Source organism: Nannospalax galili, unplaced genomic scaffold, assembly GCF_000622305.1.
Source record: "Nannospalax galili isolate Female #2095 unplaced genomic scaffold, S.galili_v1.0 scaffold646, whole genome shotgun sequence".
Lineage (NCBI taxonomy): Eukaryota > Metazoa > Chordata > Mammalia > Rodentia > Spalacidae > Nannospalax > Nannospalax galili.
In genome coordinates this window covers 773197-786226 of record NW_008355279.1, presented here as the reverse complement: position 1 = coordinate 786226, position 13030 = coordinate 773197, and the positions used below count along the sequence as shown (strand labels likewise).

The window sequence follows — 13030 nt, the reverse complement described above, 5'->3', positions numbered from 1 at the left end:
CTGGCTTGCTTAAATGTGCTCACTTTTAAGTTTTAAGAGCAAATTGCAGTAAATTGGAGCAAATACTGGCAATAAAATTTGTGAATTCAGCTTAGGGGTCCTGAAAAGAGTCAAGGCAACAACCATCTATAGGCGTAGTTAGGAACCCAAAGTGTAATCCAAATGAAGAAAAAAATCATGCCTTGTAGAAGCCGAAAAAAAAAAAAAAAAAAAAAGGTTATTAGTTCAGGACAACACCAGTGCTTTGATGCAGGTTTTTGCGGTAAGCCCCTCACTCTGGGTCCTGTAGTTAATGTGGCCTAGGCTGGCCAGTCTCCATGATAGCACCCACATGATATATGTACAGGGACACACACACACACACACACACATATATATGTATATATATTCATGTGTATAAAAAAGAAAAAAAAACCCAAACACCTGTCCTGATCATTTTTTGTTAAAACATGAAAAAAAATTTTATTGTTTTAGACAAAGAGGCCACTTTTGGAAAATAATACTTTTTTTTTAGTTGAATCAGGTGAAGACAGTTAAAATCACATAGGATTTGCTTTTTTTTTTTTTTTTTTTTTAAAAAAAGGAAAGCACTAGGATCATTGGCACGGGAGTAAGTATTTACACTGAACAGAGGTTTGGCCTTTTACATAACATCGATACAATGCATTTCCAAAGTCTGAGAATTAACACGGTTCTGTCTTGTATGCTTCACAGAGGAGGTTTGGATTGGGGGACAAGTATCATTAATGAGGGCCATGGAAGTTCGTCAGCTTCAGAGTCACATGCAATCTGATCCTGGACGGTTCTCGCTGCTGGGGGCAGCTGGCTACAGAATTGGAAGCTAATGGGGAGGGATAAGGAGGCCTTTGAGAAGAGGCTTCAGCAGAGCCGGCTCTCACAGGTTTTCACCAGGCTGATACTGGGGCTCTGTGGCTGTAAAGTAGTCCTCCAGGAAGCCCTGCAAGTACTCAAAAGTAGGGCGTTCTTCCGGGTCCTTTTTCCAGCAGTGGATCATGAGCTCGTGCAGGGAGATGGGGCAGTCCTGTGGGCAGGGCATCCTGTAACCACGCTCCACCTGCTCCAGCACCTCTCGGTTGTTCATGCCTGCAAAGAAAGGGGTAGTGAGTGTGTGCACTCCTGGGCTCTGGGTGCCTTCTGGGCTCCAGGTCCTGACCCACTATGCAACACATGGTTAAAACATAAGGTGGGCCTCCACCCTCCTGGGAGTGGAACTGTGCCTTTAACTCGGTAGCATACTGTGCAGAAGTAATGTAACAATGGAATGCAGAGCTCATAGATGCAAAAAACCCAGACAGTGAATCTTAGAAGCAATGTAACTGAAAGAACCCAGACACAAAAGGCAACATACCGTATAATTTCACTTATATAAAATTCTAGAAAGGCAAACGGCTGCATGATAGAAAGCAGATCAGCGGTTTCTATGGAGGGAAAGATGCTGGTGAAAGGTCAGAGGGAGCTGTGGGAGGTGAGAGATGGCGTGTCTAAGGCCCACACTTTTACTGTGAAGGGCCAACAGCAAAATTTTGTCTGTGTGGGCTACATGCGATCTCACTCTTCTTTATAGCCCCTGAAAAAGGTTTAAAACAAAACCAGGTTGGAAGCCATGTTTGGCTCTTTAGCTGTAGTCTGTGACCCCAGCTCTACAGCATGTATGCACGGATTTGTCAGAACTCAATGAAGTGTATTCTCAAAATTAAAATTTATTGTATGCAAATTATATCTCATTTGACTAGGTAAAAATATATGAATAGGGGCTGGAGAGATGGGTCAGTGGTTAAGAGTGTATGCTGCTCTTGCAGAGGACCTAGTTCAGCACCCATATCAGGCATGTCACAGTCACCTATAACTCCAGCTCTAGGAGATCTGACATCTCTGGTCTTTTCGGGGACCTTCCCTCACATGCATATAACCCCACACAAACATACATATAATTAAAAATAAAATAAAGCTTAAAAGATATAGATGAAAAAGCACACACACACACATACACACACACACACACACACACACACACGCACGCACAAATATCCCATGGAATGAAAGCAAATGGTCCCCTATTTACAGCATCTGTAAGCTCCACTTGTGAACTGTATAGTTTTCCTCATGCTTGGGCAAACTGTGGGTGCCTCACTGTCTGAGATCTGCCACCATGTCAGCAGGGCTGGGCACCATCTGGCCTGGTGACCCCTTGAGGTTTAGAAACTTTGACAGGGGAGACAGAGTGTCTCTGGGGCCTCTTGTTTATGGATGACCTCAGTCAGGCCATCTATCATTTGAGACCTTTCTGCCCCTCTGCAGGAGCTGCCTAATGTTGAAGCATCAGGCTGTGTAGCACTAACAGAAGATACCACAGGAGAGTGATTGCAGCCTGCCATGTGCTGGTCTTCCTGATAGCACCGGAAATACCTCACTTAGTGTGAGGCAAATGCCCTGACCCCTTCCCCCTTTCCCAACCTCCCTCAAGTCAGTCTCTCTGTCTCTCTCCCTCCCTGTCTCCCTCCCTGTCTCCCTCCCTCCCTCCCTCTCCCTCCCTCCTCTCCCCTTATCATCTGTAATCTTCCCTAACTTCTGATCCAGTTAGTTTACAGCAGCAAGACTCTGATTTCAAGCATTAGATCTCCTCTTGTGTCTCAGGGCTGTCACCAACAGTAGAACACACATATTCACACAGTGGCCTTTAATTCTGGGACAGAAGAAGCTAGCCAGAACCCTGCTGGCTTGGACAGAAGTTGTGGATTCAGAGAACATGCTGTTCCCTTTGGTGGGGAATACTCAGACTTTGGGTTGGTAGGTAATTCTCTTTGTTGTACTGTTACTTTTGAAGCTGGGCATATCCTGGGTCCTCCTGACTGACAGCTGTTTCAGTTACCTGTTTGTTCAAACCCTTGTAGGATGGTTTCTTATGGGGCTGCTGGGGTTTGTAAAAGGCAGCCTTTTCTTGAGGTGCTCCAGACAGACAGGGTTAGGGACAAAGGCTAGCATTTCCTCAGTCACCATTTCAAACTCTAGGAAGGTTAGAAAATCACAAAGGTTTTGCAATTCACTCAGTAGCAAAACAGATTTGAACTGGCTACAAACCCTGCCCTGATGTGAGGTCAGTGACCACTTTCACTCCCTCATGTATACTGTTTCCTGAGACTCTCCGCTGGTATCACAGAATGCATGTCTGAGTTGCACTGACTTGAAAAATAATGTCTAATTCAAATGTACATCTACTCCCAGGGGTTTGGCTGGGAAGCTCTGGCCCGGTACAGCTGACAGTCACCTGCATCCCAGGTACCCCACAAGGTCAGGAAGAGAGCACAGGCACATACTCGGACAGGCATCCTCTGAGGTGACCGCTTTGCTGTAGAGAATTTAGCAGAGCTCGAGTCCCACAGTGTTTCTAAACCTACAGACCTTGAGTGTGCAGGAATTCCCCCTTGTCCCAGCTCCTGCCAGGAGCCCCAGGAACCAGAGGAAAGATAGGCAGAGGTCTGAAGCTCAGAGCTGTGACAAGTGCCTGTGGAAGAGGCTACAAATCCCCAAATACCTCCTAAGGTTTTAATCTAGCACTGAATGCCTGCAATAGCACCACAGAATCCAATTAATTACTCTCCCATGGTTCTGTGGTGCTTGTGTCAGTAAATCTTTTATTTCATTAGAAAACAAACTCCTCAAATGGAAATATTTCCCTTCTTTAAACTCTTAATTCAACCTCTGCCAATAGAAAGTTTAATTGGCCACTTGGGTCAGGCCTGTTTTTCCAGCGTTCCTCCCAAGATGTGGACACAGCAGATGTGATGACTTGAAGCAGCGTGTCACATCTGCTGAGGTGGACTCCTTCCTGGGCAGCTTTAGCGGGGGGAACAGAGCTGTACCTCAGTCCATGTGCTGGCTGGGCCAGACTGGCAGGACCACACTGCCGGCTCCGGTGCATGCCCCTCGTTCCTTACCTCCTTTCCTGCCTGCAAACCTTCCCTTTTGCCCACTCCTCCTCATCTTGCTCTTGTCGTGCCTTCTCTCCAGACCTCTCAAAGTCTGGGGAGTGTATGAACAATTCTATGTGCTGGGCTAAACAGAAAAACACCAGCTGACAGCATCGCCAGAAAATATGGGATACTGAATGCTGCGCTGGGCTGACAGTGACAAGTGGATTGGGACTAGCACTTGTCCAACCAGCAGAGGCAAGAACGCACATGTGCTTTCCCACACCTGACACCTCCGCAACAAACCTCTGCAACACTCAAGACGCTCCCAGTCAGCAAGGATCTGCCCAATTTTTATTTTATAAACAGTAGCTCAATTAAATGAATCATGATAACATTTACAAAAAATTGTATTCTCTGCTACAAGAACTTGAAAACCATATTTATTTCAAAAATTCCAGAAAAATGGGTTTTCCTGTGCATATTAGGATGGACCTACTTAATCTGTAAAAAGACAGTTTCCTATTTTTATTAAGAAGAAAACCATTTCCTCCTCTTTGCTTCTTTTCCTAAGACACTGGCTTTCCCTACTGCCTGGGAGGTGAGGGGCAGTGAGTGTGAAGGATTACGGGTTGGCCAGGAGGAGAAGCCTTGAGGGACCGTGAGGACACCAGAGTACAGAAACGTTTTTTATCATACTTCTTGCAAGGAAGTGGAGAGGAAGGGAAGAGTGTGCCTGGGAATGTTTTTCTCTTAAAAACCCTTTTCTTTTTCCATTTTTAGTGAGGAGAAGGCCACTGAAGAAACACAAGAAACAAAGACCTTGAAACCTGGCATCTGGGTTAATTTTAGGGACGCGGACACCATAGTTTGGGCCTCCAGGTTTCCCACTGGGAGCTCAGTGGAGACCCGTTTTCAACAGGAGGCACAGGCCCAGCCACTCAAGGTGTCTGTCTATGGGGAAGTGCTGGTCACAAAGTGCTTGGGCACCATTCCTGTTTCCAGCCTCCTGGCAGAAGCAGCTCAGAGCTGGGCAGCCAGCAAACCACAGAGCCCACTACTCAGCTTGGTCCTGACCCTCTTCTCTGTCTCTACAGCCCGAGAGAACAGCCTGGTCTTGCTCTCTCTCTGGAGAGGGGTCATTTTGGATGGTCACTCTCACAGGACCCAGCAAGGCAGCCCTCAGTCCACAGCCTACTGTTCAGATGTCTCAATCCTTCAAACCCTTCTTTTAGGCATTCAAACATGGTCATGGCTACAGCATTTCTAGCCCTTCCATCCAGAGAAGCCAGAGCAGATTCTCCAGCCAAGGAGACCACATTAACTTCCTGCTATTATGACCGTATTATTTCTTTTGGAACCATTTTGCTGGCTTCCTCCTCAACTATAACGGGTCAAGTTTCTAACTCTCACTTTTAAATCCTGACTGCGCAGCTGCCAACATGGGCTCTCGTACGTACATGTTTTCCTTTCCCCTATCTCCTTTTGGTACTTTCCTCCCCTTTTCTTGTAAATATCCTTATTCCTCTTTACTGAGCTGAGCTGTACGTGAACTCGGTAGACTGTCCCCTTTTCTTTTTGGCTCTTGAGGGAAGGAATACAAATTGCTTTCATTGGCAGAGCACTGAACTCGGTGTCACTTCTTGACTGCAGCCTTTGCGTCTCTTGGCACAGACCTGATTTCCCCCAGCCTCAATGTCTCCATTTGTCAAGAAAATACCTCAACCTTCACTGTGCTATCAGTTGATGAGAGAAAAAAAATTCTATAGAAGTAGAGAGTTTATATTTTACAGCTTTCCATTTGTGCAGCTTCACAGTGTGGCCTTCGGAGGGGCCATATCTGTGCAGTCAGGAGCTTAACTGTTTTTTATTCATGTTTGCATATGGACTTTACCATGGCCCTGGGAATCTGGGGTTTTGTGCCATGTAACTAAATGTTATAACAATGGGAATGATACTCAGGTTATCTGACATCAAATTTCTTTTGCAAACTGTGCTTTTCCTTCAATGGAAATATCATGTTGTATACGAATGTGGCCTCCGTCTGAGATCCCTTGCTGCTCCGCATAAGCCTTCTACAACCCCATCTGTTTACTTGTTGTTGAGAACTGCCGCATGGGTGCCGAGAGGAAGGATGGCTGAGTTAATGGTGCTTGCTCAGCACCAGTCTGCACCGCACCATCACACGCACTTGTGTTATCAGATATGTTCTCCTTATCTTAGGGCAACAACCGGGGGGCTTTGAGTTAGGCTCTGGTATAGGATCTGAATAAAAATTGGGGGCAGAGGGATGCCAATCAGAGAGTATAGATGAAAATAAATCTTGAGAAGAACAATAATTACTAGTTTTGTTTCTTGTACCCTATCTTACCAGTCACCCTGGGGCAGTTGTTTTTATTAAGCCCACTGTTTTGATAAACTCAGAAATGATGGCTGCAGGTACTATAACACACAAAGGTTATTTAAAAGTTGATTAAGCAGTATTATATATATATGTATATATGCATATGCATATATATATTTATATGTATAATTTTTTTGAGGCAGGGTCTTTAGCCTAGGCTACATAGCAGTCTTCCTGCCTCAGTCTCCAAAGTGCTGGAATTACAGGTCTGAGCCATCACCATGCCTGACTTTTGATAATGTAGTATTTTGATAACAAAGAAATCCTTTGTCCTAGGAAAAGAGAAGTGAAAAAAAGAGGGAGACGGTGCCCACCTGGAAGGCGGGAACCGCACAGCTGAGAATGGACAGCAACATGCTGGGCTTGGAATGCGGGGCTGGAAGCAGGAAGTCCCTCCCCAGCTGCCCTCTGGCTTCATACACATTCTGCTGTCCTTTCTTCTCCTCTAACCAGCTACATTGGCCAAGAGAAACCTTGTAGGAGAGATGACAGCCATCTAGACAGGATTCCATCTCTGAAGTAAATAGTGCTGAAGGCAAAGCCCTGAAGACTGGGACAGGCAGGGAGGACAGAGGACCTTGCACTTTCTGCTAAGCTTAAAGTTTTCAGCCTGCTTCCCATTATCCTTCTGCCTGGAAAGCCCAAACTTTCGTATGCATGGGAGAATGCTCCCATCTGCAGTCTGATCCTATCAGCAGCTTGAATCCTGGAATCTCTGTGTGTGGTTGAGGGCTCTAAGGCAGAGGGAGGACCAGGGTGGGATCTCTGCTCTTTAAGGAAGGCACAGGTTTCACTAGCTCCCCTTACTGTTTCAAGTCATTATCAAGTGACTAGATATATTCAAGAAAGTCAAGCTGCTGTCACTTGCTGAAAGATGTGAAGGGGCTTCAAAAGCATGAATGAATGGATTTGCTAAGAGCGCATTCCTGCTATGCCAAATCGTGCCAACGCACTGAGCAGGTGTTCCGTTAAGGGCATGGCACAGTATGGCCAGGACATTCTGGCCATCAGGGTATTGGAACATGGTGTTTGAACACAGGGTTAACTTCCCAGGACAACTTTGGGGACTGATGCTACCTTGTGGCTTAGAAACATATGTCATACTGGCCATGTATGAAGAAAACTGAATAGGGCTTTGCAGGCTTCGAGCCAAATTTAAAATATTTTGTTTCAAGAACCTATGACTTTTTTTCTTGTTTGTCTTATTAATTCACACAGCTTTACTGCTGTATTTCTATATTATATATTTGAATGTATAATAGCTGTTCAATAAATACTTGTAGAATGAATGAAGGCAAAGGCTGATGTAGCACTATATAAGACACAGCCTTCAGAAGTTATCTGGAGGGCAAAGGGAAGCCCTAGGCATCTTAACTAGGACCGGAGAGCGATAACTTGACTCTGTTTTCCAGACTAACATTTCTGTTGGTGACAATGATAGAATGGTGGTGGAAGAGGGAGGCAGGGGTAGACTGGAGGCAGGAAGGTCCATTATGAGGTCACTACCCAGTGGTGACAGCTTGATATGTGTACTGGTAGTAAAGGCAGAGAGGAAAAGGATTTGAGAATGGTTCTGGAGGTGAAATGACAGGTTAAAATGCATAGATCTGATTTTATGCATTGCCCTCAGGAAACAGCTTTTACTTAAGTGTTACTACATCTCATATATAACAATCCATCAGTATAAAATCAGTTCTAATCTTAATGTGAAGAGTGGCTTAAAGTCCTGCTCTACAGAGAGCAGGCTGGACTGCAACACTGAGAATATCCTGGTCAGGTTCAGCAGTGACGGGATGAGATGGAGTTATTCTTCGGCATTTGTCTTTGCTATACATCTTGGAAGCAGCCCTCCCCTCACCTCGTGACCTCCCTGCTGATCTCGGCACAACATTTCAATGTTCCTTCTTTGGTTTCCAGGTTCTTGTTCAGTTTTAAGGTATTCTTTCCTTCCTTTTTATCCAATCCTTTAACAGTCTGTGCTAACTTACCAGCCCAGGCAGCATTTGACCTGCTGCTAATAGTTTGCCCTTCATTTGCTCATACGCCACACGTTCTGTTCTTAGTTCCTTCTCCGATTTTCACTTATGGACTGACTGTCCTATATGACACGGTGACAAAGGACCATTCTCACGTATGAAAAACTCAGAAAAGTTTACCATCACCTACCATTCTTGAGAAAGGAATGACCTGAAAATACATTCTAACCAATTGAGAAATTACTGGGTCAAAGTGCAGAATGGAAGTCTCTGACAGACAGAGACTAGGAACCTGTGCTGGAGTGGCACTAAAAGGGGCCAAAATACAAAGCAGGAGAGTTGAAGACAGGCAACCCCTCAGTATGCAGTGACTGATTTGGCTACATCAATAACCATGGGGACATCTGGATAAAGCTTAATGAAACTGTCTGTGCCTTGGAACTGTTATCCTTCATTAAGATAATAATCCTATAATTGCAATCCCTCTGTAGAAGCTTCTCCCTCAAGAAGAGTTTTCTGTCACATTCAGAAGTCCAATTAAATATGATTATAGCTGAGTTAAAAAATAAAACCAAGAAGTGCCGATGGCTAGGAGAACAGGCCTGGGAACAACTTTCTGTGGCTGTCTGTGGTGTAAGCAGTTCACATCACACTCTCCCCTGACACAGCTGCCTAGGCTATCAATGCAACCAATCAGGTTCCAATGTCTTCCCAGTGTAGCACACAAGTCCCTCAGCACTGACTATGCCCCTTTTCCAGGAGCATCCCTAGGCACTTCACCTTACACACTCTCCTGAGACTGCTCCTGCAGCTCCTTAAACTGGCTCTGTCAGTGTCAGGTCAGGCTCTTTCGGTTTTCTGTGTGCCAGGGTCTTCCAGCTTCCTCAACATGAGGAAACCCCACTTGCTTTTCAAGATCTGGGTTTACTTGCCTTCACCACAAAGTCATCTTTCCCTACAGCGCCTACAGAACAGGTGCAGTCATAGAAGTACATGGCATATCGGCATTTGCTTAAAGACATAAGTATGTACAATATGCTGGACTCAGTTCCTACTGCAAACTCCCTTGCCCTGCTCATGGCACTTTCAGTGAAGGCTGGCCCTGAACCTGGTGCACGTAGGGACCTAAAGCAGGTGCTTACATCAACTAATCTACCCACAATAAATATGGCACAAATAAAGCTGATCAGTTTCTGAACCTGACCCATGTTCCAAATGTGTTCTGAATGCAAGGTCCATGAGTGCAGGGGCTCCATTTATTTATTTATTTGCTCACTCTTCTCCCTCCAGCACCTAGGACTTGCTCTGCAGTGGGTACTCATCAGCATCACTTGGGAGCATGAATGGCTTACTTGTACTACTTCCCAAGGGGCCAAATGGTAGCACAGGTCACACTGAATGATGCTGAGTGGATGGATGCAGTCTGTTACAAACCTAGGCTATTTTCTTTGTGCTAAAATCCAACCTGACAAAAGACCCTGTCTTCGAAACACACCTGCCTTCCCCCTCTGAGGCTCCCACCTCCACCTCTTTGTCTTGGCTTCTGTGTGTGACCTGAGAAATAAAAAGCAGCTTTGTATTACTGAGGGAAAGGCTTCACAGACATGCAAAACATTAACCTTTTCTCCTGATTGCATTTAACACACCAGGTGACTATAAACCTGGGGGGATCAGGAAGAAATTAGCTCAGAATGCAGACAACAATAATAATAAAAGGAGAAGTGCCATCTCATCTTTAAAATCTGGACACTTGAGAAGCAATTCTGAAGCGCCCATGCTGCCCCCACCCCACTTCCCCGTCCCCTCCCAGGCGGCCCTTTCTTCCCTGCTGGTTGGCTGTTCCCAGAGTGTCTGCTCACTTGTGCATGCCTGAAGCAACAGCCACCACAGCATCAATAAAACTGACTTACGCTACACCCACAGCTCCAAAACGCCGTGCCCGCATTTTGGAGACTGGGATTTTGTTAATTTTGCCTCAATGCCAATCTCACTTTTCTAGAGGTCTCAAGGCTGTACCATCCCAGAAAGAGAAAGAGATCTTCTTTATGAGCACTTCTCTTTTCTCTGACGGTGACCAGAAACAATCAGACAAAATGAACAAAGGGATTACAAATTAATCGGCTCTCGTGGCGCCTCTGACTGCAAAGATATGATTACAAGCCCAGGATTTGCAAGAGACCTACAGCCCTCATTAATCTCCACTATCGTTTCTATCACTGTAGGCTTTTTTTCAGCTCTCTTTTTAGGGAGGGAGAGAGACAGGGGAGAGAGAGGGAGGGAGGGAGAGAGGGAGGGAGGGAGAGAAGGAGGGAGGGAGGGAGGGAGGGAGGGAGAGAGAGAGAGCGCGCTGTGCTCTTTCTTTGCTCAGCAGTAACTAAAAAATATGTCCTTAACATTTCAAACAGCAGATCTTCCCTGCACTATAACCAGTAAAGCGTGGAGGTGAAATGGCACCAGTGTCCTTTATGCCTCCGTCTGTCTAAATTAATGAATCTAAGCATGGATAACCTCAACCCGTGGTTTCTTTGGAGAGCATGCATCTGATAATCCAAAGCAACTGTAGGCTATAGAGTCTCCAGTTCCTTTACATTACACTCGATTTTGTGTAGCGTATTTTGGCTGTTCAGCAAGATAGAGAGAGGCATCTAAATTGCCTTTCATGTGCCTCTGCTGTGGCCATCTGGATCTAGGGCCTGCAGAGTGTGCAGGTCCCGGCATCTTCCTGCCAGGTTTGCTCTGTGGGTCAGTGCTATACTGTGATCAAAAAGCAGTGGGGGCTTTTCTCTTTCTCTTTCTCAGACATGTCTGCAATTCCATTTGGGCACAGGCTCTGCCAGTGACATTTCTGCTCTGGGAGCCACAACATGCTCCTGAGACTGGAGAGAGTCCATAGACTGGGGGACCGCAGCATTTACACAGGTACTCACAGTACATTAACCTCAGCACACAGGTCATGGTGACCCTGGATCTGCATTCCTCTGTCTAAAATACCTGTTCACATTCTTCAAACTTCTGCTCAGCAGAAGGCTGAGCCCAGGGCTTAGAAAGCCAACTGAGTGAAATTTTGGTAAAAGGTCAGAAGAGACTCCCACAGAGGCCCATTTGCCAGGGTCCTGCTCTTACCTGGGTATGGCACTCTTCCTTTGGTGACCAGCTCTGTGAGTAAGATTCCAAAAGACCACACATCAGACTTGATTGTGAACCTTCCATACAGGGCTGCTTCTGGGGCTGTCCACTTAATGGGGAACTTTGCACCTGCAGAATGAAGGCCTGGTTATTCACGAGGTGGAAAGGCTGTGCTGGGCCAGAAGGGAAGGGAAAGTACTCAAAGCCATCTATAGGGGAGCAGGTTGGAGGTGAGACAGGAACAGCCTGGGGCTGAGATGATGTCTGGCTTGGGTCTGGCTCTGTGACTTTAAGGAAATCAATTTAATATTAATTTTCCCTTCAAAAGGTTATATTTCAAATTCCCCTAGCTTAGGAACTCCTAAAAAGCATATAAAGGCTGACAAAAATCAGAATTTTTCATAGTATATTCTATGAAAAGTCCCTATGTGCAAAAGTAGCAAATGATTCAAATCTTGAAATTAGCAAGGTTTTAATACCCAGACATATTAATAAATTACAGCAATTACATTTTTGTCTTAAATACAGTGCATGACAATAACTTTGGCAAACCTGCCCTGGCATTTTCCAGCAATATAATTTTCTCCTCCATCTCTTCTATACCAGTGTGAGATCAGATTTTAAAAATCCTACTATTTCACTGTGTAGCATTACATTAACACCAGAGCAGGAAAGTTATTCTATCGTCTTCTTCTGCTTTTACGCATTACACTATTTTAATTAGCTTTCTCAAGCGTATTTATTTGTATCTTGCCTTAAGTGCTAATGATTGCCCATAAGATCTAGGATCCTCTCAGCACTCATTTTGTTGTAAGTTTCTTTCAAAATATTCTTCATATACCTCCTGTCCTTGGGCATCTGTCCAGGTAGCTTTAGACTCTGAGCCACTGGGATTAACATCACAGATTTTCCTCAGTGTCAAAACCAGACTCCCCTGGATCAAACCTCCTCTGGAGTTCTCTTATTTCAAGGAATTAAAACTATATTAAATTCATCCTTATTTAAACCACCTCCAAAGCCAAATGGCTTGGAAATCTCTGACCATCTCTAATATACACAGAACCATTTTTTCTCTGTTATGCAGAAAAATCCTGAAAGTTAAGTGACAGGAAAAGAGCCTTCCTGTCCTTCTTGGACACATGCAACATCGTTGACAGTGTACCGGGGGCCTGAAAAAGTAAACTATGCGAAGCTCGAGTAAAGCAATCTTGGTCTTCTTTCTCCCTTTCTCTCTCCTTCCTCCCTCCTTTCCCTCCTTCTTCCCTCCCTCCCTCCCTCCCTCCCTCCTTCCCTAGTTGTTGGGGATGACCTAGAACTCCTGAACTTCCTGCCTCCAGCTCCCAAAGTGCTGGGATTACAGGCCTGCACTACCACACGTGGCTTTTACTTTGGATTTTCCTGAGAGAAAATTCTTTTTTTAATGATTTCAGATTTTTAAAAAGTACATATACCAACCAGTTATAATAGCCTACTTTACTGTCTTCTCAGTTCATAAACTACAATAAAGATAATAATATGTAAATTTTCACAAAAAGAACAAAGACTAGATAACCTAACAGTTCTTTGACAAACGCAGGAACTTACTTAAATACATT

The 13030-nt window shown here is 44.9% G+C and overlaps 1 protein-coding gene across 1 annotated transcript in view; it reads right to left on the bottom strand.

Annotated features, from left to right (window-relative positions):
• Positions 1 to 535: 535 nt before the first annotated feature.
• Fyn (FYN proto-oncogene, Src family tyrosine kinase) overlaps positions 536 to 13030 on the bottom strand; it is a gene marked incomplete in the record, with an annotated part of 221391 nt that continues 208896 nt past the window's right edge. The window contains 2 exon segments of the mRNA XM_029555724.1: positions 536 to 1104; positions 11433 to 11564. Of these exon segments, the coding sequence (XP_029411584.1) occupies positions 896 to 1104; positions 11433 to 11564 (341 nt within the window).